Genomic DNA, 27255 nt, shown 5'->3' with positions numbered 1-27255 from the left:
TTTGGTGCAGACAGGCAGCGACATGCTGCTCAGGAACCATCGTCACATACGGCCGCTCCCATCTGATCCGGAAATTTCTGTGACGAGTAGAGAGGGAAGCATTGAGTGTGATGGACAGCTGCACTCACCTGCTCCAGAGGTTGATCCACCTCCTGCCGCACCCCCAGTCACCATACCACCAACTCCAGCGCGTGTTACTTCCAGTGGCAGACTTGTGAGGCCACCAGATAGATATAAAGACTATGTACAGTAATTATAACAAAACTACATGATGTCATTGCCTTAGTTCAGAATGAATCCAGGTTAAAAGACTGTTTTATTAAAAGATTGTTTGGTGTGAAATGACTGTTATAATGAGGAGTGAGTCAGAGAGACTGTTCTGTTTAATAGAAAAAGAATACTGAAATTGTTTCTCACTACTGAGTTGATGAAAAAAAAAGAAAAAGAAAATACACCTGAAAATATCTATGTTGGTAAATTAATCGTGCAGATGTTTTGAGTTGGTCTGTCAACAGTAATTCATACTTATGTGTTTCAATAGCATATATTCTGTGCATACGTCTTAAAAGACTCAAAGAAAGGGTGATGTGTTGTAATGACGATACGCAGAGCGTAGGAACCAAGTGTGATTGCGTAGAGGCCGACCCTTTAGAACGTAACGCCAGTGCGCGATATAGCAGTCCGTCATCCGAGTGTTAAATTGTTATAACGTGTTAATAAAGTGGACCAAAGAAAAGTAAGGTGACTCGCAGTCCTTTATATCAGGGGTTTTCAATTCCAGTCCTCAGGCCCCCCTGCCTTGCTTGTTTTAGATGTTACCTTGCTTTCAGCACACCATGATACAAGGAGCTGTGTCATCAACAGTTGTACAGACCTCGATGACAAACTAATGAGGACCATTAATTAGAATCAGGTTTGTTGATGCAAGGCAACATCTAAAACATGCAGGACATGGAGGCCCAAGGACCAGAATTGAAAATCCCTGCTTTATATAACACCACACGCTTTGGGATATCACATGCGTGCCCAGTCTGCTGTCAACACTACTGTACATCCAGTTTTCCTTGGGTGGGCAGAGTGTGTCCGTGGGGGGGGGGGCACTGCCCACCCCACGGACACACCCCCGCCGACCCCCCCCTGGTAATGGCCCGCCAGAGCCCAAGTTACAGCCTTTCTCCCTGAGTTATGGTTATGTTGTTTCGTTTCCGTGAATCTCCTAATGAAGCAGATCACCGACCTCGTTGCTTGTGAAGACTTGTGGAGAGGAGAGAGATGTCTGTAGCAAGGTAAAGTTGTATTGTCTGTTCTGAGAGACGGAAAAACAACAACATGGGACTGTTTATCACGTAAATATCTCACAGAGGAACTTAACTAAATAAACATCTGTAATCCAGGCTGCTTTTCACTTTTAGAAATGTTTAGACAGAGGCAAAATTGGTGGTGTTTCCTCCAACAGTTGTTCCTTAAATGTACAGACGCACATTTCTGGAGTTCCCCAGCTAAAAACATGTTTCTGGGCTTCTTTAAATTATTCAATTCATATCAGCATTTAAATAAGTGCTCAAAGTTCTTCATTTATCAAGTTGTATTTAAATATTGGTCGTAAGTATTGTAAAAAAGGTTTTACTTTGGCTGCTATAACTGCTGCAGAGATTAAAGTGACGACGCTCTACAGGGGGTTATTTTTATTTCAGATATTTAAATGAAGTAGTTGGGCCAGACAGCTGAAATATATATATAGAACGCGGTCTGTGCCGGGCACACAGCCGGGTGGGCGCAGAGCAGGGCGCGCATACACGCATCACACACATATTTGTTGCAAGTTGCTAGGCGACCGAAAAAGGTTTTTCCGGTCTGGCGCCGTTTTCCTACTAGTTTGGACGTACAGCAGCCTACAGCTCGGTTTGAAACATGTATCTGTCCCTGATTCAAAGAAAAGCCCTGGCTTTGGTTCTTCTGAGGAGGGGAAGACGAGCAGCAGCAGCAAGGAGGGTCTGGGTCCATGAAATCCTCATGGCAAGACAGAATTTGGGGGAATACAGGCTCGTACCACTTTTAAATGCACCTGGTATGTCCAAATTCTGGGAGATTTCTCTCCACTTTTGTCCCTTTTAATTGATGTCACGATAGGCCTGCAGTCTCGTATTACACAGCTCCTAACACAGACTCACAGCCAAGATCATTTTTTCCTCCATGTTGACCATCTCTGATCTACAACTTTTTTTTTTTGAGGTGTTCATGAGTTTATTGTCAAAGACTTACAGGACAGTAATAAAAAAAAAAAAAAAAAACACTAAGGGCCAGATATTTTTTTCAGATGACATTGCAACACGACTACAGTTATATTGTTCCAATATAACATATGTTCAAAAAAACTGAAGCCATCACAAAAAACAGAAGAAAATATTATTCAAAATATAAAATCAGGCATTCTGTCGTCATGTTACTGAAAGTTGTGGATCATCTCCTCCTTGGCGATCAGATGTGTGGTTTGGTTGACCAGAGACATGAGCGAGTTGAGTTTGTGCGACCAGTCGTTGAGCAGGTCGTTGGAGTCTTTGGGCCTCTGAAAGTTGATGATGCCAGCGAGTCGGTCAACCTTGGCGTAAATGGTCTTGTTTACAACTAGTCTGGAGAGGAACTCCTCTGATTCATCAACAGAGAGTTCTTTCTTTCAAAGGTCTTTTTATTAACGAAAAGTCAAGAATAAAACATTAACTTTACAGGAAGATTTTTTCTTTTTTTCCCCTTTATCTGTCCCCACCCAGACCACAACACACCTCGTTGCCCAAACATGGACAAACAACACCAGCTGACCATAAGAAATAAACACAGCATTACAATATAAGAATCAAGCATAACGAAGTTACAGACAATTGAATGAGTTAGAAAATAAATAAATAATTAAGTATATTTAAATAAACAAGTGCATAAAAAAAAGGGGGTAATAAAAAAAAAAAAAAAAAAAGGAGAGGGGGGGAAAGGAGAGGGGGGGGGGGGGGGGGGGTCGAAGCTACTCCAAGACTACCGTTGTGGGTTTCTCAAAAAATGCCAAGAAGGGGCGCCACAATCTGTAAAATTTATTCTCTGAACCTCGGATAGTATATCTAATCTTCTCCAGATTCATGCACAGCATTATTTCTTTGAGCCAGTGTGAGATAGAAGGAGGTGTAGACTCCTTCCATTGAAGTGTGATACCTCGTCGAGCCAATAAGGAAGCAAAAGCCAGAACCCTGAGTTTAGCTTTGGGCAAATCCAAGTCTGGAGCAATTCCAAAAATGGCAGTCAGAGGATTTGGCTCAATTTGGTGACAAATGGTCTCAGACATTATTTGGAAAACTGAGGTCCAAAAGTTACCTAAAGAGGGACACGACCAATACATATGATAAAGTGAAGCAGGTTCATTTTTACATTTGTCACAAGTGGGATCAACTTCAGGATACATTCGAGCCAGTTTAGTTTTTGATATATGGGTGCGATGCACTACTTTGAATTGCAAAAGTGCGTGTCGGGAACATAAGGACGAAGAGTGAATCCGATCAAGTACTGAGTCCCATATATCATCAGTAAAAGTGTAATTCAGGTCTTGTTCCCAAGTCGTTTTTATAACCGCCATTGAGGAGCAGTGTAGTTTGGAAATACGGTTGTATAGGTTAGATATGGTACCTTTAGCTGTGGGGTTGACAGAGAGAAAAATATCAAGAGGATTGACTTGAGGCTTCAGAGGGAACTGAGGTGTAACACCCTGTATGTAATTCCTAACTTGTAAAAATCTAAAAAAATGGGTTTTGGCAATACCAAAGTCTTCTGTCAGTTGAGAAAAACAAGTAAAATGATTACCAGAATAAAGGTCTTCGAAGCATCTCAAACCTTTCTTGTGCCAGATTTTAAATGTGCTATCAACCATAGAAGGAACAAATAAATGGTTGGCCGCAATTGGACTTCGAATTGAGAATGACTGCAATCCAAAACTTCTCCTAAATTGGGCCCAAATTAGCAAGGATTGTCTAACCACTGGATTACCCTTCGGGATACTTGAAGCAAGTGGAAGTGCAGCGCCCAAAAGAGCAGGCAAGGAAACGGGGCTACTTGCGCACATCTCCATTGACACCCAAGCAGGGCGAGAGGGTTCAAGATGGAAATGCATCCAGTACATCAAGCATTGAATATTCGCTGCCCAGTAATAATATTGGAAATTAGGCAGAGCCATTCCCCCCACCTGCTTAGGTCTCTGGAGAAACGCCTTCCGTAACCGTGGGCGTTTACCATTCCAAATATAGGACGTTAATAAAGAGTCAAGGGCCGTAAAAAAAGATTTTGGGACGAGAATCGGGAGACACTGAAATAGATACAAAAACTTTGGAAGCAACGTCATTTTAATTGAATTTATCCTTCCAATCATAGACAAAGACAAAGGAGACCATTTAGATAAAGTGTTTTCCGCCTGATTTAATAGAGTGAGAAAATTTGATTTAAATAAATCTTTAAGGTCTCTAGTTACACATATCCCAAGATAGTTGAAGTGATCTTTCACCACCTTCAATGGGAAATCTGCAAAATTAAGTTTGAGGGCTCTCTTATTAATAGGGAATAGTTCGCTTTTATTTAAATTGAGTTTATATCCTGAAAACTGACTAAAAATCTCCAACACAGAGAGGGCCTCTTGTAGAGAGGAGGCAGACTTTGAGACAAACAAAAGTAAGTCGTCCGCATACAACGAGACCTTGTGCTCGACTCCTGCTCTCCATATCCCTCGTATCTTCCTGTTGCCACGCAAGGCGATCGCAAGAGGCTCAATAGCAAGCACGAAAAGGAGAGGGCTTAGTGGGCACCCCTGTCGGGTTCCACGATGTAAATTAAAAAATTCTGAGGAGTGGCTATTGGTTAAAACAGAAGCAGAAGGACACGAGTACAGTATTTTAATCCAGGAAGAGAAGGCCGGACCGAAACCAAATTTTCCAAGTGTCGTGAATAAGTAATTCCACTCAACTCTATCAAACGCCTTCTCGGCATCCATAGAGGCGAGGCACTCTGGGTCTGTATGATTTGTGGAATATAAAATGTTGAATAGTCGACGGATATTGTAGAATGAGTGGCGTCCTTTCATAAATCCGGTTTGATCAGGGGATATCACAGAAGGAAGAATATCTTCCAATCTGTGGGCCAAGACCTTGGCCAGGATCTTTAAATCTGTGTTAAGTAGTGATATTGGCCTATACGAGGCACATTCTAGTGGGTCTTTACCTTTTTTCAGCAGCAGTGAAATGCAAGCTTGGTTAAACGAAGGAGGAAGAGCACCTGAGTCAAAGGTGTCAGAGAGCACCAAGCATAGAAAAGGGGACAATTCAACAGAAAATTTTTTGAAAAAATCTGAAGGAAGCCCATCAGGTCCGGGTGATTTACCCGACTGCATAGAAGAAATTGCAGCTGAAATTTCATCCTGAGTAATGGGGGCATCGAGATTATTCTTCTGATCTTGAGAAAGAGATGGTAAATCAAGGCTATTAAAAAAGTTTTCCATGACATTTAAATCTGTTGTGCAATCCGAAGTGTATAAATTGGAGTAAAAGGTTCTAAACTTGTCGTTGATCAGTTTCTGGTCGGAAGTTACACCTCCCTTATCTGTCCGTACACCAGCAATAAGTTGCTTCGCTCTCAACCCACGCAGTTGATTGGCCAGGAGTTTGCCTGTTTTTTCACCATGTTCATAAAAGTAGCTTTTAGTCCTAAGTAACTGTCTTTCGACTAAGTGAGAAGTAAGAAGATTAAATTCCGTCGGAAGTCTCAAGCGTTCCTTGTACAATTCAGGAGAGGGTGAATTTGAATACTGTCTATCTATATTTAAAATCCGGTTAGCTATGTCAGTCTGTTTCTGCCTTGAACACCTCTTTCTATATGCTGCAAATGATATGATTTCTCCTCTTAAATAGGCTTTCATTGCCTCCCAAACCGTTTTATTGGACACATCTGGTGTTTTGTTAATGTTTAAAAATGTTTTAATATGTGTAGAAATGTGTGTGTGAAAGCTCTCGTCCATAAGCAACAGCGGATCTAATCTCCAGTGTCTCCTTGTATACTCGGCCTCAGGAAAAGCCAGTACAAGAACCAAGGGAGCGTGATCGGAAATAATGATAGCTTCATAGCTACATGATTTGAGATTCGAGATTAAGTTATTGTCTAAGAAGAAATAGTCAATACGAGTATATGTGCGGGGAACATGGGAGAAAAAAGAGTATTCTCTTCCTGTGGGGTATAAGAACCGCAAGGGGTCCGAGAGGCTAAAATCGGCGAGGAATGACTTGACATAACTGGCAGACTTACTAAGAGTGGTAGGTTTAGGGGACGAGCGATCTAACACCGGATCCAGGTAACAGTTAAAATCCCCTCCGAGAATTAGTGAATGAGAATGTAAATCAGGAAGTTGAGAGAAAAACCTGTTGAAAAACTGTACATCATCAACATTAGGCGCATAGACATTAGCCAAAATCACCGACTTATTGTGAAGTTTACCTGAAACGATAATATAACGACCGAATTTGTCTGCTATAATGTTGGAGGGCTCAAAAGGAATGTCACCTCCAATGAGGATAGCCACTGGCCTTACCCTTGAAATTTGAGTGAAAAAACTGTCCTGCCCAGCGTTTACTTAATCGGCAGTGATCGGAGTCATGCAAGTGAGTTTCCTGGAGAAAGGCTACCCCAGCCCTGAGCTGCTTCAGATGCATGAGGACTTTGTTTCTTTTCACTGGGTGGTTTAACCCCTTAACGTTCCAGCTAATAAAATTGAGATGTCCCTTCATCTAAATTACTCGCAGAGAGAATAAAGTGAGTAGCTCCAAGAAAGAAAAAAAGGGGAAAAGGAGAGAAAAAAGGGGAAAAAAAAAAAAAAAAAAAAGGGGGGGGGGGGGGTAAAACAAAAAAAAAAAGATAAAACACACATCAATTTGTCAGCTATCCCCCCGTTAGACAGTCCCATCCCATCCCAAACCCCAGACCCACATAATGCGTTGAATAGCAAATTCAGCACAACACCCTCTGAACTTATCATATACATCCCAACAAAATGACTTCCTATCTAAACTCCCTACAGTCTTAACAGTTCACCCTATAACAAAAGGATAATAAAAATTGGACGACTAACCTTAAATGCACCACAAACTACTGTCTGAGCAATGACTGTCAATCACAGGTTAACATGACTTCTCTACCACAATATTGCTTACTGCCCCTTAAACTTAAATAGCCTCAACAAACTAGGCTGTACAAGATGCATAAAAAATAAAAGCACCTCAGGCTGTTAAGAAGTTCAATTTTGTCCTAGCTCGCGATTTTCAAAATAAAACATGAAAATAAAATGAAAATTGATTCAGCCAGCAGCATCAACAGACGGGCAGAAAAAAAAAGAAAAAAAAAAAAAACGTAGATCAGTCCAAAGCCAAAAGGAGACAAACCAAGTAATTGTCCAGTCATTTACTCACAAATATAAGATTGATCACGTCAGCAGGTCTAACCTCACGGGCCCCGATGAGTATTCACGGCGGGGCGGGCGCGCTCTCCTCCAGCCCATGGATGAACTTTGTAGCTTCCGTGACGGACGTTAACCACCTCTTCTCGCCGCTCGGGAGCGTGATGCGCAGCTTCGCTGGAAAGAGTAAGGATGGCCGGAGACCCCTTTTATAAAGTTCAGCCATAACGTCCTTGTAAACAGCCCGCTGCTTCAGGACATCCGCGCTGTAGTCCTCGTAGAATCGGAGCTTATGACCGTGGTATTCCAACTCGCCTCGTTTGCGCGCCTCTCTCATAACCAAGTCCTTCATCTGGAACCGGTGGAAGCGGATAATAACGGGACGAGGTCTGTCCCGAGGGCCAGGTTTGGGAGCGAGGCTGCGGTGGGCTCTGTCCAGCTCCGGGGGCGAAGGGAGGACCTGGTCGCCCAGGACATCCACGAGGAGCTGGGAGAAAAAGGCGGTGGGGCGCGCACCCTCAGCGGACTCCGGTAAGCCAACAATGCGGATGTTCTGTCTTCTGCTGCGTCCCTCTAAATCCGAGAGTTTAGATCTCAGCTCCTTGTTGTCCACCTGCAACACGGAGCATGTAGCCTCGAGCTGCTGCAAACGTGTGCTGACATCCTCCGCGTTAGACTCCAGATCAGTTATGCGCCGACCATGACCTGAAACTTCAACTTGAATCTTGTCCAGCTTAGAGTCCAAACTGGCAAACGATGACCTGAAGTCGGCGGCCAAAGACGCCCTGTGCTCCTCGAGCAGCTCCGAAATGCCGGCCATGCTGCTACTACTAGTCGCAGAACCTTCGGCTGACGAGTCTTTTTTTGGTTGTCTCCCCGATTTTGACATTTTTCCTGCAGTAGTAGTAGTGCCAAAAGTGGTTGCAGTTAGTCAGTCGACGTTAAAACGGATAGATAAGGGTTTGAAATGTTGGATAAAAAGTTTTCAGCAGGAGCTCGAAATGTGCGCTCCTACTCCATGCGCTGCACCGGAAGTCGACCATCAACAGAGAGTTCAAGCAGCCCAGCCATCCTCTTCATTGTGATTCTGGTGTAATATTTAGCCATTATTCTCATTATTCGTTTTTATTCTTTTGGCAAATGTCAATGCAAATATTTTGTAATCATTATTTAGTAAGCAGATTGGTCCGCCAATTGTCAATAAGAAGTACATCTTTTTTTGGTTTTGGGATTAAAGTTATTAGGCCTTGGGTTAGGGTGGGAGGAAGAGATTCATTGTTGATACATTCTGAGAAGACACCAAGGAGGAAGGGTGCAAGCTGTTTAGATAAAGCTTTAGAACTCTGAGGTGATACCATCAGTACCTGGAGATTTATTAAGTTGAAGGTGTTCTATAGCTGGGATAATTTCCTGTAGTTATATGGGTTTGTCACATACATCTTTTAGATCAAGGTCAATTGATTTAGTTTCTGTAAGAGATCTTAAAAAACTACCTGCAGATTCCTTGTCATATTTCGATTCATATCATTTGGTATAAAAGAGTAATTTGCTATTTTCTGAGGGTCATCTGTAATGACTCAATTGATATTTAGTTTTTGTATCGTGTTATGTTTAGCATTAAGTTTTTCAAGCCGAAAAGAATATGCAGTGTTCTGCTTTCCCTCCTCTATCCATCTTCTCCTACTTCTAACAAAGGCCCCATCAGCTTTCAATTTGTAAATATCATCCAGTTTATTTTGTAGAATCATCAATTGTTGTAAATAATTTTCTGATAAATTATCAGGTGCTTTTTGTGATATTGAAGTTATTTCTGAAATTATATTTTCTTCTTCAGCTTTTTTAGCTTTATTATCGAACTCCCATATGTTCTCAAAAATGTAGATAATTCGAATTTAAAGAATTCTCAATTACAACAGAATTTATTTTTCTGATAAGGATTTACGTTTTTTTGTCTGTGAGCTGCGCTGGATTTGCGTGTGAGTTTTGAGACTCCCCTGACGTGACTCGAACCACAAATATGTTTTTTTTTTAACACGGAAGGATCAGTAACCAATCAGATATCTTCTCTTGTTTCAGCCAATCAAGAGAGCACACCCCATGGGGGAAAACTTACTCGTAAACCAATCAGATTAAAGGGGCAGATAAAGGGGCTGTTTGAACTGCGTTTGCGTCGTTCGCTTAGAAAAGTGATTCAATATTTCGAGTTGGTGGAGTAAAGATAAATAAACAAGACAGCAACACAGGATGGAGAGGAGATCACTGCTCTGCTTTTCCTTTGATCTCGGTAAAGAAAACAGCATGATCGGAGATGGTTTGTCGGGCCGTTTTTTTTATTTGAATTTTTATTTGTAACTTGAGATCACGGCCAAACCGTAAAAAGGAGACAAATAATTTTTTGTCAGAATGTAGACATAGGTATTAGGATTCATAAAATTTGACAGGCGGGGTATGCACAAAGTTTAAATGCTGGGGCCTAGAGTGGAGGCAATACCCGTCTCAGTCCCCATTGACTGCAATGTAATCAAACGTTTTCTTTCAAAAGAATCTCACTCTGTCTTCGCACTGAACTTACTCACTCATTTTAAGGAATATCTGAATAAAACTAAGATTGTCAAAATCTGCCGGCTTCTGTGTCTCTCACGATGTTTTCGGTTTTTGGCTAAGAGCAACGGTTTTATCACAAATCGGAGTGATTTGAGATCTTGTCAGAAGCCAAAATCTGGACTTTTCTGACAGCAAAACCAGGGAGATTCTTATTGCCGTGGCAACCAGAAGTGAGCTGCTGACTCATTGCTTCAGCAACACAACTGGTCACATGACGCATTCACTCAAGTCTTCACATACCCCTTCTTCTGATTGGTCGATATTTGATGGTCCCTATTTTCTGGCATGACTTTTGAATGGTATGACATACAGAGACGTGGGTGGTGTCATCGGACTCGGTTTTGACTCATTCACCTTAATTGGTGCAAATTAGCCCCGCCCCTTCTTCTGATTGGTCGATATGTGATATTTCCTATTTTCTGGAATAACTTTTGAATGGTTTGACATAAAGACTCGTGAGTGGTGTCATCGGACATGGATTTGAGTCCTTGACCATAATTTGTGTGAATTAGCCCTGCCCCTTCCTCTGATTGGTCGATATTTGATAGTTCTTAATTTGTGCCATAACTTTTCAATGGTTTGACATAAAGAGTCGTGGGTGGAGTCATCTGACTTAGTTTTGAGTCCTTCACCTTTATTGCTTAAAAATGCAGTGATGTACACAAATGTACATAGCAGCCCCCTGTGGCACTCTCGAAATTTCTGCGAGGAAATTTTCTAGTTCCATTTACAGTACTCTTGTTCAGTTTCAGTTTCTTTTTACTGTATTTTTTATTTTTTTATTTTTCATACTGTAGCAGGGCGAGTGCTATGGGGCCCGACCGACAGGATAGAGAGGACACGGAGTTTCAGTGCACAGCCACTTTTATTCACCACACCCAGGTCACACGTGCTTCGGCTTCAGCAGCCTCTCCAACAGCCCCTGCAGCTCTGTTGTAAGCTGCCTTTTGAAGGCAGGCAGGGTGGAAAGGTTGATGGGACACACCTGTCCCCAATCAACCTGAGTGGCTGCTGCTCCTCCACCCTGCCACACATACTTATAATTTATCTTAATCGTTTATTTAGTCAATTCGTTTATTTAGTTCATGTGGTCCGACTTAGAGCTGCTGTAGCACCCGAATTTCCCCTCTGGGGATCAATAAAGGACTATCTTATCCTATCTTATCTGATCTCAGCCTCTGATGTAGGAGGGGGCCTGACCATGCAGAGCTCTGAATGTCAGCAGCAAGATTTTAAAGTTAAAGGAGCTTGAGGCCGGATTGAGGCAGAATTTATGAAAAGAATTCCTATACGTTTTAAGTTTTCTACTAATAATGTCAGATGAAGCGTTCCAAACCCAAAAGAATTATCCCTCTAGTGTATCTCTCCGTTGCCTTGAACAGGCTGTGTGCTGCAAAATGTGCTGCAATTCGGTCCCGAATTTCCCGCGCTGGGCTGCGGATGTGACGTCACATGACGCTGCATGCACGTTCTCCCCGTTCTCCCCTGCCGGCTTCACTGTTGGCTGCAGTACCCCCAACGGCCGTCGTGGTGAAGGGTGGCGCTAGAGAGTGTCATTTCTTAAAAGGAGCCTCAAGCTCCTTTAAAAAGATTTCAGTGTGATGGTGGTCAGATGCGTGTTCAGGAAGGTGATGACTTTGGGGACGAAACTGGTTATGAGTCTGTTACTTGACCAACGATGCAGAGAGAGACGCGTCTGTCCTGTTCATCCTAATTAGAAGCTGTTTGTTTTACAGCAAAGAGCTGCAGGAGGCCTTGTGTCGTTACACCTCATATACGCTCACCTACGTCCACACGGTGAGGGAGTTCTGTGGGAGGTTCTCTGAATGGATGCGCAGGAGGGAGACGGAGTTGCACATGATGATGGACATCAAAGACAGAGCTGATAAAATCAGCTTGGACCTGAGCCATTTCACAAAGTCGGAGGAGAAAGGTAAGGCCTTCGTTGAGTACATGGGAAACAAGCTAACTCAGTTCACTGCAGACAGCAAGAGTGAGGAGCTGCAGAAGGAGCTGGCCGCAGTGTTGAAGGATGTCCTGGGAGGTCTGGAGAAGCTGAACTGCTTCCTGGACGCGGTGGAGAAGCTGGCCGTCACCTCTCTGCACGTGTTCACGGAGAACGACGTCTTGAACCTCCCTGAAGAAATCAGCCTGGATCACGTTCAGGCCGTCATCGCCGCTGCGCGACGCATCTGTCCTCTGCTCCTGGAGTTCAAGAGAGACGCAAGCTTCTTCTTCCTCCCCAGACTTCAGAACGCCGACGTCATGGCCTACCAGCTGGACCGATACGTCCAGATCAGCAGGAACATCTGTGAGAAGATGGAGAAGAGGTAAACAACAAACAACATGCATTTTACAGAGAAAATTCTTCTAATAAAGAATATTGTGTGAAGATAAAAGTAACGACATCTGTCTCAGCTGCTTCAGTGACTTCAGCCTGAAGACGGTCCAGGAGGTGACGGTGGAGGGTTTGACTGAGAGGAACATACAGCAGATGCTTGATCACATCAATCAACTGGATTGCATCAGGTGAGATTCACCCCAAACATCAGGAATGTTGGGATAATCACATAATGGGGGGGGCAACTGACACGTGAGGAAGAATGTGACGAATCTGAGGTGCTATAATCAGCTCACCGGGGTTTTTGTTCACACCTGAGGAGTCAAAGGTGAAACATTATTCTTACCTGGCCTTTTACATTCCTCTTCCCTGACGATGTCGGTGCTTAGGGCTGGGTTAAAAAAAATCAATTCATTGGTTTGAATCGATTTTCCTTTGAATGATCCGATAACGATTCATAAAATCTCCAAATCAGTCAAATCAGTCAAATCATCAAAACTTCCCTGACTTGTTTTGTACACTATACATGGCTTTTCTAATGATCAGAACCAAGTACCTCTCTCTCCCGGTCGCTCCAAAAGCTAAAGAAACTCATTTTAAGATTTGAATTGATCTACCCTTGCAATAGTTTTCTTAGACAAAGACTTAATATAGATTGTAATAATTGTAAATTCTGTGACCCAGATATTGAAACTATTGAACAGGTATTTTTTTTTATTGTCATTATATCAGAACGTTTTGGAGATGTTTTCAAACCTGGACCTCAGAGAAAGACACGCAAGCACAAATCTTAAACTTCCACACTATCAAAATAGGGGTTTTGTTGCAGGAAAAAAAGAGGGATATGTTATTTAATACTTTAATTCTTTTAGCAAATAATTTAATCCACAGACATTTTCAAATAGCACTGCACTGTTTTAAATTTTTTCAAAAAATTTAATTTCAAAAAATTCCTTAAAACATATAAAAACTAAACAAGCCTAATGTGTATATGAAGGTTTAAAGGAGCATGAGGCTCCTTTTAAGAAATTACACTCTCTAGCGCCACCCTTCACCACGACGGCCGTCGGGGGTACTGCAGCCAACAGCGAAGCCGGCACGGTAGAACGGGGAGAACGCGCATGCAGCGTCATGTGACTTCACATCCGCAGCCCAGCGCGGGAAATTTGGGCCCGAATTGCAGCACATTTTGCAGCACACAGCCTGTTCAAGGCAACGGAGAGATACATTAGAGGGCTCATTCTTTTGGGTTTGGAACGCTTCATCTGACATTATTACTAGAAAACTTAAAACGTATACAAATTTCTTTCATAAATCCTGCCTCAATCCGGCCTCAAGCTCCTTTAGTGACATGTTGAACAAAATATTTGTCTGTGTCACACCTAGGCTTAGGCGAAGGTAGTGTAACACCTCAGCACTAGACCAGAGACTCTCAACATGAGTAAGGGATGGCAGGCAGACACAACAGGGCAAAGTTCAGGGTGATTTATTTCTCAGGCACACAGGTGGCAATTTACTTGGGGCGGTCCCAACATGCCTTTAAAACAGGCAAACAGCTCCTCACAGCAACAGCAGGGCAAAAGAGTGTGAACTGAGGGTTTCACCCACTTTTAAACCCAAGCCTTCTCCAAGACTCCACCCACCCGGCATAAACCATTACAGTTTTTAAAACTTAACAAAACATGTGTGCCTTTAGTCAGGGTCCTCCCCTCTTAACAAAATCATTCCCAATCTATTTTTTTGTAATGTAATTTTTAAACAACATTTATTTGCCATAACACCCAAAAAGAAACATTAAATTTGGTTTAATCCACCTGAACTCCTCCCTGATGCAGGTGGACTCAATCAGCAGCAATCAAGTGAGTTGGCCATGGACTCCCCATGGTCACATTTATCTTCCCCATCTCCAGCAGCAGCCAGCTCTGGAAGACGGGACAAGTAATCAGCTAGTACGTTCGCCTTTCCGGCCTTGTGTCGAATGTTGAAGCTGTAGGGTTGTAGGGCCAGATACCACCTTGTGACTCTTGCGTTTTTGTCCCTCATAAAGTTGATCCAGCTCAACGCCCTATGGTCCGTCTCCAGATCAAAAGTCCTCCCCAAAAGATAATAGCGGAGGCTATCCAACGTCCACTTAATGGCCAGGCATCCCTTTTCGATAGCTGAATACCTGGTCTCTCTTGGGTGTAGCTTGCGGCTCAAGTATAAGACGGGCTGTTCCTCACCCTCCTTTCCTTGTGCCAATACGCTGCCAAGGCCAACACCAGAAGCATCAACTTGCACAAGAAAGCGTTGTGTGAAGTCAGGGCTTCGTAAAACAGGAGAGGAACAGAGATAATTTTTTAGCTGGAGGAATGCTGCCTCACACTCTGTTGTCCTTTTCACTGAATTGGAAGCTGCTTTTAAAGTCAGATTTACCAATGGAGTTGCGATGGTGGAAAAGTGGGGTATGAATCTTCTGTACCATCCGACAGTCCTAAGTCCTAAGTCCTAAGAAAGATCTGACCTGTTTCTTAGTCTGAGGTCTTGGACTATCTCGGATGGCCTCAACCTTGTCGACTTGTGGCCGAATTTCTCCATTTCCAAGGTGATATACAAGATAGCGAACTTCCCTCTTTGCCCAGACACATTTCTGTGTGTTAAGAGTGAGACCTGCAGAATGAATCCTGTTCATGACTTGTCTCAAGTGGGATAGATGGTCACCCCATGAGATGCTAAAGACAACCACATCGTCAAGATAGGCAGCACTAAACTGCTCGCATCCTTGCAGAACTCTATCCATTAGACGCTGGAAAGTTGCAGGTGCCCCATGAAGTCCAAAGGGCATTAATGTATACTGATAGAGGCCGGTGGGGGTGCGGAAAGCAGTGTATTCTCTGGATGCCTTTTCCAGTGGTACTTGCCAGTATCCTTTACAGAGGTCCATCGTGGTCACGTACACAGCTCTGCCTAGCCGCTCGAGTAGGTCATCAATCCGTGGCATAGGATAAGCATCAAATTTAGACACTGCATTCAACTTCCTCTGATCATTACAAGTTCTGAGTGTGGTGTCCTTTTTTGGAACAAGTACAATAGGACTGCACCATTCACTGTTTGATGGCTCAATCACGCCGAGATCCAGCATATTTTGAATTTCATTATTAAGAGGGCCTAGCAGCCTCTCGGGCACCCTGTATGGTCACTGACGGATGGGGTTGGGATCCTTCAAGCGGATGACATGTTCAGTTAAATGAGTTTTCCCTGGTTTCCCACTAAACAACACTGGGTACTCTTGAAACAAACGTGAGAGTTCAAGGGCCTGCCTCTCAGGCAAGTGACTGAGGTCAGCCTGCTGAATGGTGGTAAGCATGGAGAGATCTGTGTTCTCCATCTCATCCTCTGAACTTACTTCCTGTGCCAGCATCACATCCCCTCCCAAGCTGCCTGTGGTGAGAGATTTTCCTGACTTAGCTTCTTCCAACATGCTTCTCTCCTTCCACTCTTTAAGAAGGTTGACATGGTACACTTGGGAGGCCTTTCCTTTATCTGGATGAGAGACTTCATAAGTCACCGGACCAGTTTGGCGAATGATGGGATATGGCCCTTGCCACTGGGCTAGAAGTTTGTTGCTTGTTGTAGGGAGCAGCAGTAGCACTTTTTGACCTGGTTGTAACACTCTGTTCTGGGCATTCTGATCATACCAGGTCTTTTGCTTTAGTTGGCATTTTGCTAAATTGTCTCTTGCCTCAGCCCTGTACCGCCCAAAACAGTCTCGCATCTGTAGCACATATGAAAGGACACTTTGTGAGGAGGCCTTTTTGGACTCCCATGACCTTTTTAAAAGGTCCAACGGTCCTTGAACAGAGAAACCATACAGGAGTTCAAATGGAGAAAACCCTGTTGAGGCCTGTGGTACCTCTCTGTAAGCAAAAAGAACAAAAGGGAGCCACTTGTCCCAATCTCTACCTGTGTCATCCACAAACTTTCGGAGCATTGCCTTCAGTGTTTGGTTAAAGCGCTCAACCAACCCGTCGGTCTGTGGATGATATGGGGTTGTACGGATACCAGTGATACCAAGCTGTTTATGTAGCTGCTTCATGAGCTGTGAGTTGAAATTGGTACCCTGATCAGTTAAGATCTCATCCGGGATACCCACTCGAGAAAACAGCTGGACAAGGGCTTTGATTATTTGAGGTGTCTTGATACTTCTGAGCGGAAAAGCCTCTGGGAAGCGGGTGGCATAATCACAAATGACAAGGATATATTCATGCCCAGCACTACTTTTCTCAGGTGGCCCAACAATGTCCATGGCAACCCGCTGAAAGGGAGTGTGGATGACCGGCAGAGGCTAAAGAGGGACGTTCTTGGGTCGCCTGGAGGAAGTCTTTTGACACTCAGGACAGGTTTGACAATGCTTAATGACATCTTTAAGCATTAAGGGCCAGAAGAATCTAGTTTTGATTCGGGCAAATGTTTTATCTCGGCCTAAATGACCTGCCCATGGGATGGATTGGGAAAGATGCAACACAAGTGGCCGGCAACTGACAGGTACCACCAAGCGATTCTCTGGTTCACCCACCACATACAGCACTTCATTCTTCAGTACATATCTCTCACTATGGTCAGGGTGACATGTAGCTTTCGCATCAGCTACCCTGGCAAACAAAGGAAAGAGAGAAGGGTCAGCTCTTTGAAGCTCCCCAATATTCACTGGTACTTGCCATTCTTTAGCGGTTTTCAAGATAGGGACATCCTCACAGAGTGGAGCTCCTCTGACCTTCTCCTGGCGATGTTGGCTTCTACTCTTGCGCACACGCACCTGTGTCCCATCCGCCTGAGTGGCTGCCGCTCTCCACCCTGCCTGCCTTTATAAGGCAGAGCTGGACAGCAGCAAGGGGTCCGGAGGAGTTGCGGCTGGCGTGAGGTGCTTGTGCACTGTGTCCTGGGTGAAACTGAAATAAAAAGGGTTCTGCACGAAACTCCGTGTCTCTCCATCCTGTCGGTCGGGCCCCCGTGGCACTCACTCTGCTACACTGACCATCAACAGTGACAGTCATATCAGCCACTGGATATGGTTTGTCATCACCATGAACACACTGAATAGTTGTGACATTACTATAGTCAAGACTGCCAAGAGGCACAAAGTCACGTTTGATAAGCAATTTGCTGTGTCGAGCAAAGCCATGACATGATCACCATTGGCAGTTGCATCTGTAAAGACTGGTTCAGAGTCCACACCCAGCTCTGGTGTAGTTGACATGTCTGCAACATGGGCTTGGGAATGAGGTATATGGCAGAGACTGGACAGCTTGGGCCCTTTCAGGGGACAGACTGAGGCCCGATGACCTGGCTGCTGACAGTGAAAACAAATAAGGTCATTAGAGGGATAACCTCGCTCAGAATGTCCTTTTGCCTGTCTGGACAGACCCTGGCCACTCTGCCTGTGATCAGTTCCTCTGAATGGTGGATGATCAGTTCCATCGTTTGTCCACTGGACCGATTCTCTTGGATTCAGTTTCCGGGGTGGTCTCGTACCCTTGCGGGCATTCAAGTACTGGCCAGCCAATTTAGCTGCTGTCAGCCCATCCTTTGGCTCATGTTCTTTGATCCAGGTCGTCATCTCTACCGGAAGCATGCGAAGCAGCTGTTCAAGAACGATCACCTCAGCGATTTCTTCTTTGGATCGTTGCTCCGGTGCTATCCACCTCCTATAAAGACCTTTTAACCTGTCATATGTCTCCCTGGGAGATTCACCAGAGGGTACATGTGTGGACCTGAACTGGAGTCTATATGTTTCAGGGGAAATGTCAAATTTAGCTAGAGGTGCAGTTTTAAGGTCAGGGTAACTGTTTGAATCCTGCTCATCCATTGCTGAATAGGCATCAAGAGCCTTTCCAGTGAGCAATGGTACCAATCTGCATGCCCACTCAGAAGGAGGCCAGCCCCAAGTACGAGCCATGTGCTCAAAGCGGACTAAGAAGTTCTCAATGTCCTCCCCCTGTTCAAAAGGGAGCATCTTTGGGCCTCCACGGTAGACTAGGTCGGCATGAGCCACAGGTTCATAAGAATCAATGGGTTGTGTGAGGTTAATCAACTCTTTTGAATTAAGATTGTCATTATGAAAATAACTATCAGAATAGGAACAGAAGTCACAGGACAGGCCATTCCCTGAAGGTATTTAGTGGGGGTTGTCTGCTTTGTTAACAGCTGACCAGTGTCTTTAGACACATCTGTGCAAAACCTCACAGAGTTCATGTTTGTCCAGAAGGGACTCATTTATTGACCCTTCATGTTGTTTCAAGACTTTAAGCTGACTGTTGGTTATCACATGTTAACAGATGACAGCGAAGCCCTTCCTGAGTTTTTGTAAGGGGGGGGTTCGACTGACAGCCGTCTCATTGTCTTTAAGGGATAGTTGACCATCCCATGAAAACAAAAACCCCTTGACCATTTCTTAAAAGGATGTCTGTTGCTCTGCACACCACAGATAAGTTACTTATTAACTGAAAAGTCATAGGTGTGAATTTTCAACCATCATCTGATCTGTTTGACCATCTGTTTCTTCTAATTGTTCATTGTTTACCAAATATGAGTTTTCCTGTCATCCTTGCTGAATAAAAGCGTCCTGCAGGAGCAGCAAGTCGGGAGAAGGTCTGACGAGCTCTAAAGAGGAGGGCCGTGTTGCCTTTGGGCTCCTCAGGACTTCTCTCCAAGCTTCTGCAGAAGCGCCTTGAAAATCATTCCATAGACTCTGGTGTCTTTTCCTAAGTTATTAATTTATGTGATGATTTAGGAACCTAACATTTGGTGCCGAGAAACCCGGGATCTCAAGTTCTGACGATTGGAACGGCGTACGATCAAAGGAGGCCATCTAAATCTGTCGACAGCTGTTCCCGACTTCAGGGACGGGGCCAGGTTGATCTTGCGCTGTTCCAGAGTCCAGACGATGAGATTCCCGAGCCAGAGGAAAGCACTAAGAGACTGGTGAGACCTCCTCTTACTTAAATACCTGGGGTATTGAAGTATTTTTGTGTAAAATACGAGTGAAATTTCTGTGTATACTAACCACGAGGGTTAGCGAAAACGGTGTTTGGCGGCGGGTCGGGGACCCGATTTTTATGAAGGCATAGGGGCCTGTAAAAATACTAGCCTAAGAGCAGTGCGTAAGACCAACATCTAACTCGGTCGGGGACCGGCTTTTGAATGTCAGGGACTTTAAAAGTACAGAATAACGAGAAGGGGTTTCTATTGGAATGATTTTTAATGATTGTGTTTTATGTTTGTCTAATGTTTGTCTGATGTTTATGACAGGAAACTGTCTGTTCAATGTGGGGCTTCCAAAATTGAGAGGCAAAATTTAAATTGTTCACTAAAAGATCAGGCTAAAACCAAACTGTTAAAAAAGGATAGAGAGGACGTTCTGAGAGAAACTTAGGAAAGAAAAATAACTGACTAAAAATAGCAGAGGCGTGGTTAAGCTGAAATTTATGCTTAAAGAATCTCTAAAAGATGCTTAATTGATGGGGAGACGTCCCTAAAAACTTTAGGTAAAGAAAGATTGAGACAAAATCTTGTGAAATATACGGAACTTAAAAAGAAGTAAATGGACTAATTTAAGACTAGAAGAAAAAACAAGAAAATAGCAAACCTGTGAGGAGAGGATGGATTTTGAGAGAAGTGGGGGGCTGCTGCGGGCTGCAGCAGGGTGTGACTCTGTGTGTGTGTGTGTGTGTGTCAAGCTGCAGCTCTCTGTGTGTCTCTGTGTGTGTGTGTGTGTATGTGAGAGACACTGTCTGTGTGTGTGTATTCATTAGACCTTGTGAACAGCTGAAAGTTTCTGTCATTTTAAGAGAAAGAGAAATATGATTCTATTGACCTTATAGTTGTGCGTTAAAATGGGAAATTGGATAAAGAAACATGTTAGAATATATTTGGATATTATAAGATAATATGTTAAGAGGTAAAAAGTTTAAATTCGTATGAGCTTCTCTGTCGAAGGTTTTGCTAAAATGATACAAACGGCTGCAGCTGTGTGTCTGTGTGTGCGTGAGAGGATTCTCCGCTTTACGAGCGGCTGAAAGGCTCTGTGTCTGAGGGAAAACTTTTTGTGTTTGTTGGGAAGAAGGGGGGTTTTCAGCTCTCCTCTTGGAAAAAACATAGACATGGAAATATAGTATTTCTATCATTCTAAGCCTGAATGAAGGCATAGAATCATAGAATTTTCAAATTGGTTTAATTCACCATTTAATTTGCAGATTACTTTTGTAACACTGTATTTGACTTGGATTGTATGGAAATGGGATTCCTGCGATTTGCGAGCATGAGATGAAATGATTGGGTTGTTTGTGACATGAATGTAAAACAAATCAATCATTTATCCTTACTCTGTCTGTTGTGAGGTCACTACTGATGATTGACAGCGTCATCAGGGTTGGATTTCGTACAATGAAATTAGCGCTGCTGTGTTTTGGATACAGTGGAGTGAGGCTGTTCATGTGCCTACTGTCATTTGCATGTCAGTGATATTTTACACAGAAAGGGTTGTATGGAGGAGAAAAAAAACCCGTTGTACAATCTTTTTAGAAGAGAAAAACTTCTAAGTGCATACTTCTGGGTGTATACTAGCTTATTCACACTGAAAATGTGTACATTTGGGATCAGTGTTTCTACCATTTAGTTTGGGAGTTCATCTGAAATGCACCAATTGAGTATGGTTAGTGTAGTTTGAGGAGAAATAATTTACACATATGCACTGATACACAAACCCACATGCAGATGATCTGAAGTGAGTGTTTAATGTTAGTGGTTTTTTGTCTATGTGTAGTTTACGCATGGGAATTTATCCCACAATTTTCTTAAGACTTCTATGAGTCTTCATAGAAGAGCATGCATTTGCATTGCAGCATGCAAACAGAAGGTTAAGAATCTCCTGAAGACTTTTATAAGTACTCATGATTTATCTGGAGACAATTTTCTGACAATTTTATTACAATTTTCTGGTATTTCTTTTTGATTTGGGGAAAATATAGCTCAACAACAGTTGAGAAGACATTATTTGATAGAATGATTCCTTTCAGTCCGACGTTTTGTGATTATGACTTATTGTTTATATATATATATATAAGTTCACTGAAGACTACTGTTTACATTGCAGGAGAGTTGCTGCACTGACAGTTTTTATGTGGTGTTACTTTAATAAGACCATAACCCACTTGGGTTGAAGTAAGAAAGTTTTGAAAGAAGAGTTTTGTGGTCCTTGGCTCAGATAGGAGACAGAATTTAACAGGTTTTTGCCCCATCTAATCTGGTGATGGGAGGGAGGATCTGAAGGACATAGAGACCTCTTGTCCCTAGGGGGTCAGACCTGCCGACTTGCCAGGGTGCGAAGGTCAAGAAGTGGGAGGGCCACTTATCTGGGGAGCCTGACTCTGGCAGCCTGACCCTTCCAGGGAAAGGTCAACAAGGAGGGGGTCTGTTGACAACGAAACCCCCACCCCTATTGACATTAGAAACAATGCTCTTGAAAAGAGAGAAAAGCATTTGGCTAAATGAAGGTGCTACTGCAACTAGCTACTGTAACTTCAGAAGGCCTTTGTCTGGAGCGAAGCAAACTGGTGCTTCCAAGGAATCTGTTCCCCTTGGTGGCTAAGTTGAGCCATAGGGAGTTTCTATGGCTCAACAGGAGGGAGTAAGGGTACATATGATACATCATGAGGATTAAATACTAAATACCCTTTAAAAATTTTTAGTAGGAGCTTTCCGACATGTTGCAGATACAACATGAAGGGACCTATCCATTTGAAATTGTTCATATGGATTTCATACTTGGAGTGAACTAATGGCATGTTAAGTTAAGGCTCAAGAAAGCCATGGCCTGAATGACGGCCATTAGTCGAACTGTACATGAGAATCGTCTTCTTGTTGGGCTGCTGTTTTCTTCCTCTCTCCCTCTCCTAAGCAGGAACTGCTGGAAATGGGTGACCAGATCCTGGGTCGTGTGGTGAAACGTCATCACCCGTCAGGACGGGCCCTTTTGCTGTCCAAATCAGGACACCGACAGCACCGGCAACAGTAAAAGGCTCCTGAACGATCTACTGCGTTCACCAGTTGCAGTGAAAGCTAGCGGAGAAATGATCCAGGCTTGAGTAGTGCAGAGAAGTCGGGCGGTACTCAAACCTTTGCCCGCTGAAGAAATCACCTGATGCCTATCTCGCCAGCCACGGCCTGAAGAAGATGACTAGCCAAACTGACTTGCGACAACAAACTAGGAGAGGAGTCCGAGAGGAATGGAAGAGACTTTTTCATTACTGAGTCATGCTGACATAATGACTGAGAATACGATTCCGATTCCGACTATTACTGTCTTTGTACTTCTCTGTGTTTTCATTACCTGTATGTTTATGATGACACTGGAGTGTTTTATTTTGGGTGCTGTGAAGTTTCAAAATGACAAGAGGAGGGAAATGTGAGGTTAATCAACTCTTTTGAATTAAGATTGTCATTATGAAAATAAAAAACTATCAGAATAGGAACAGAAGTCACAGGACAGGCCATTCCCTGAAGGTATTTAGTGGGGGTTGTCTGCTTTGTTAACAGCTGACCAGTGTCTTTAGACACATCTGTGCAAAACCTCACAGAGTTCATGTTTGTCCAGAAGGGGCTCATTTATTGACCCTTCATGTTGTTTCAAGACTTTAAGCTGACTGTTGGTTATCACATGTTAACAGATGACAGCGAAGCCCTTCCTGAGTTTTTGTAAGGGGGGGGTCGACTGACAGCCGTCTCATTGTCTTTAAGGGTTAGTTGACCATCTCATGACAACAAAAACCCCTTGACCATTTCTTAAAAGGATGTCTGTTGCTCTGCACACCACAGATAAGTTACTTATTAACTGAAAAGTCATAGGTGTGAATTTTCAACCATCATCTGATCTGTTTGACCATCTGTTTCTTCTAATTGTTCATTGTTTACCAAATATGGTTTTTCCTGTCATCCTTGCTGAATAAAAGCGTCCTGCAGGAGCAGCAAGTCGGGAGAAGGTCTGACGAGCTCTAAAGAGGAGGGCCGTGTTGCCTTTGGGCTCCTCAGGACTTCTCTCCAAGCTTCTGCAGAAGCGCCTTGAAAATCATTCCACAGTCTCTGGTGTCTTTTCCTAAGTTATTAATTTATGTGATGATTTAGGAACCTAACAGTTGAATATTGGGAATAGAACTTGGGGTGGGACGGTTACGTCGAGGAGCTGGTGTAGGCAGCTGCATACGTGGACTTCCACCAGCGACGGAGCTGTGGCCAGAGACGGCAATGTTGGGAGGCGGCAACATCACAGCAGTCTTCAGCTCTCTGAGCTCATTAACAAGAACGTCCTCTCTATGTCTCTGGCTGAGCAGGAAATCCTTGAGAAGGGAGGCCAGCTCTGTCCCTTCCTCGGGTTTGGCCTGGACCTGCATCATTGAGGAGCCTGCTTCAGTAGACCTCCCAGCCTTGGCTTCATCTGGCTGTAGATGGCGCAATTTTGCCATAGCCTTCTTAGCCTTAGGTTTGGCTGCATTTTCCTCAATATCGGTGAGGTCCTCCTCCCCTGAGCCTTCAGAGCCCACAGTGGCCCAACCAGCTTCATCTGGCCCCTCTGTAACCTTAGAACGTAAACCATCCCTTCTTCTATTTGCCCCTCCTTTGGACCCTCTGCGGCCTGCCATCCCACCACTGCCACCAAATGTCACACAGGCTTAGGCGAAGGTAGTGTAACACCTCAGCACTAGACCAGAGACTCTCAACATGAGTAAGGGATGGCAGGCAGACACAACAGGGCAAAGTTCAGGGTGATTTATTTCTCAGGCACACAGGTGGCAATTTACTTGGGGCGGTCCCAACATGCCTTTAAAACAGGCAAACAGCTCCTCACAGCAACAGCAGGGCAAAAAGAGTGTGAACTGAGGGTTTCACCCACTTTTAAACCCAAGCCTTCTCCAAGACTCCACCCACCCGGCATAAACCATTACAGTTTTTAAAACTTAACAAAACATGTGTGCCTTTAGTCAGGGTCCTCCCCTCTTAACAAAATCATTCCCAATCTATTTTTTTGTAATGTCATTTTTAAACAACATTTATTTGCCATAACACCCAAAAAGAAACATTAAATTTGGTTTAATCCACCTGAACTCCTCCCTGATGCAGGTGGACTCAATCAGCAGCAATCAAGTGAGGTGGCCATGGACTCCCCATGGTCACAGTCTGATTATGTAGTGCTGGATTTTGTCATTTAAATTGTGATTGAATTAAAAAAAAAAAAAGAACATGACTTTTCTAACAAAGAAGAAGAAGAAGAAGAAGAAGAAAAAACAAAAAACAAAAAAACAATTAAATTTTAATCGAAAGCTAGATCTTTGCCAATAGCTTGATTTAGATGTGCATGGAACCGCAAAATGAAAAACAGGTGAGGAGGTAAACAATGACGGTCGCCTCCACCTGTAAAACTATTAACACCAACGCGGCTGAGACGTATGGACAGCCCCCCCAGTAGAAGTGTGAACTTTAATCTTACGAACACTGATGTTCATATATACATTTCACTTACAACTCCGTGTTTCCCTGTTTTTAAATGTTACTTTCCCAGGATGGACACACACTTGATGGTGTTCTTGTTCCAGGAGGACTCGTATCACGGTTTCATGAAGGAGTTCAGCGAGCGCCAGCCCAGGATGCTGCGGTCGCTGACCGAGCTGGAGGGAAACGCGGTTCAGTTGGACCGGATGAGTAAAGGAGCGAAGATCTCCAGCGTGGCGGGCAGCTCGGTGGGCATAATCGGGGGCGTGCTGTCCATCGTCGGTGTGGCGCTGATCCCTGTCACGATGGGAGTGTCTCTCGCTCTGACCATGTCCAGCTTAGGCTTGGGGATCACCAGCGGGGTCAACAGCCTCGTCACGACCCGCACCAAAAAGAGAGTCAACTGCACGCAGCAGAAGAAAGCCGGGGAAGTCCTCCAAAGCTTCATGGAGGATGTGACGAAACTCCAGGACTCTCTGGAGGAGGTGACCAGACAAACCATCTCCAAAATGGAGGCGACTGAGTTTGGTCCGTCTGACGTGGGAAAGGGGCTCCTTACGGTTGGTAGCGTTGGCAAAAAAATCTGTTCCTTCACACGCAATTGCTCGGCTTTCAAGGCGTTGAAGAGTGGTAAAGCTCTACTTAAAGTCCCCCGGTCTCTGGCTGCCTCCAAGATGGCCAGATTCGGCCTCGTGTCCAATGTCTTCTTCATCGGGGTGGACATTTTCTCCATCTGCAAGGACAGCATCAGCCTGGCCAAAGGCAACAAGACCAAGGTGTCGCAGTTCATCAGGGCCCGAGCCGCTCTCTGGAGCTCAGAGATGAGCTCGTGGAAGAAGATCCACGACTCCCTGCTTGAAGGGCTGCTGACGTCGGGAAAGAAGGAGGCGGTCCTGGAGACGCTGTTTTATCGGGATGCTGAGCCGGAGGACCAGAGAGAGACGGAGGGGGGACGTCAGACTCAGGCGGTGGAGAAAAAACAGAAGGTCAAACGGTAATGTGTCGGACATTACCGACAACACACAGTGTTGGTAAAAAGTGTTGGTAAAACTACCATTATAAAACAGAAAGGTGAAATCCTGCAATCTGATTGGTTGTTAACTGTGGTATAATGAGCATATTATTTTTCATTCCAATGTATACAGAACGCCTTGGACTCCCCTAGGAAGAGCTGGAGGAAGGAAGGAAGGAAGTCTGGGCATCTCTTTTGAGACTGCTGCCCCCGCGACCCGGGGCGGACGATGGATGGATGGATGGATATACTGTTTATATTTCGTAATTATATGTTTTATATGTTTAATGGTGCATGTACTGCTTAAACAACCATAACTTGCTCAATTTTCAACCAGGTTGATTTGTTATGAACGTCAGAGATGTAGTTATGACACTGCATAGTTGTGAATAATTATAAACATTGACAAACGTACTTTTATATGAAAATAACAAGAAACAGATAGGTATGACATGGTATTTATATTAAATAAATATTTGGTATTCTTAGTAATATTTATATGTATATTATAACATTTATAGTTATATATATTTTTACCTTATCTTATTACCTTATAACATGTATGTATATATATATATATATATATATATATATATATATATATATATATATATATATATATATATATATATATATATATATATGTATTATTACATTATAACATGTATTTATATTATGACATAACATGTATATATATATATATATATATATATATATATGTATATATATATAATGACATTATAACATGTATTTATATTATTACATTATAACATGTATATATATATATGTATAGATGTATATTATTACATTATTACATGTGTGTATATTAAGTCGTTTTTCGAAAAGAAAGGATACAATTTCAACATGTCCAAGCATCTCGAATCATACCCACGTTAATGGCGTTTATAATAAACCAAACTGTTTGTAAATCCATCAAGATTTCAGCAAGTTATGAGTATTTTTGTCTGAACAGACCACTCACCCTCCAACAGCAACATGATAGCGCGCCAAAGAGTGTCCTGTAGTAAGATGGCCGCCGGTGAACGACGCTGGAGACTCCGCCTTGAGTCATCTAGCCTTTATATATATCTACGCTACTATATATATATATATATATATATATATATATATATAGTATATACCATTGTATATATATATATATATATATATATATATATATATATATATATACTGAATGCTACTTTGTGGTTCTGCGCATGCGCACAGTCGATTTTCAAAGTTTGATTGCCACCCTCATCATTTCTTGCACGATGTAAAATTGATAATATGGGATGTTGAGTATTTGATCCTTCA

General features: G+C 43.3%; 1 protein-coding gene across 1 annotated transcript; it reads left to right on the top strand.

Moving 5' to 3' along the window:
- The first annotated feature begins 1161 nt into the window (after nt 1–1161).
- LOC133422634 (uncharacterized) lies at nt 1162–26381 on the top strand. Its single transcript, XM_061712660.1, has 5 exons — nt 1162–1286; nt 11806–12399; nt 12488–12598; nt 25000–25923; nt 26075–26381. Exons 1-5 carry the CDS (start codon nt 1273–1275, stop codon nt 26256–26258), a joined length of 1827 nt encoding a protein of 608 aa, XP_061568644.1. The 5' UTR covers nt 1162–1272; the 3' UTR covers nt 26259–26381.
- Nucleotides 26382–27255: the final 874 nt, after the last annotated feature.

The sequence above is a fragment of the Cololabis saira genome, chromosome 21, assembly GCF_033807715.1.
Source record: "Cololabis saira isolate AMF1-May2022 chromosome 21, fColSai1.1, whole genome shotgun sequence".
Classification (NCBI taxonomy): Eukaryota; Metazoa; Chordata; class Actinopteri; order Beloniformes; family Belonidae; genus Cololabis; species Cololabis saira.
The sequence above is the reverse complement of the archived record's forward strand: the minus strand, read 5'-3'. Positions and strand labels throughout refer to the sequence as shown.

Coding starts and splice junctions, on each gene's coding strand:
- LOC133422634 (XM_061712660.1), top strand. Junction 12,400..12,487: donor TGTGAGAAGATGGAGAAGAG/GTAAACAACAAA, acceptor CATCTGTCTCAG/CTGCTTCAGTGACTTCAGCC. Junction 25,924..26,074: donor AAAAAACAGAAGGTCAAACG/GTAATGTGTCGG, acceptor CAATGTATACAG/AACGCCTTGGACTCCCCTAG.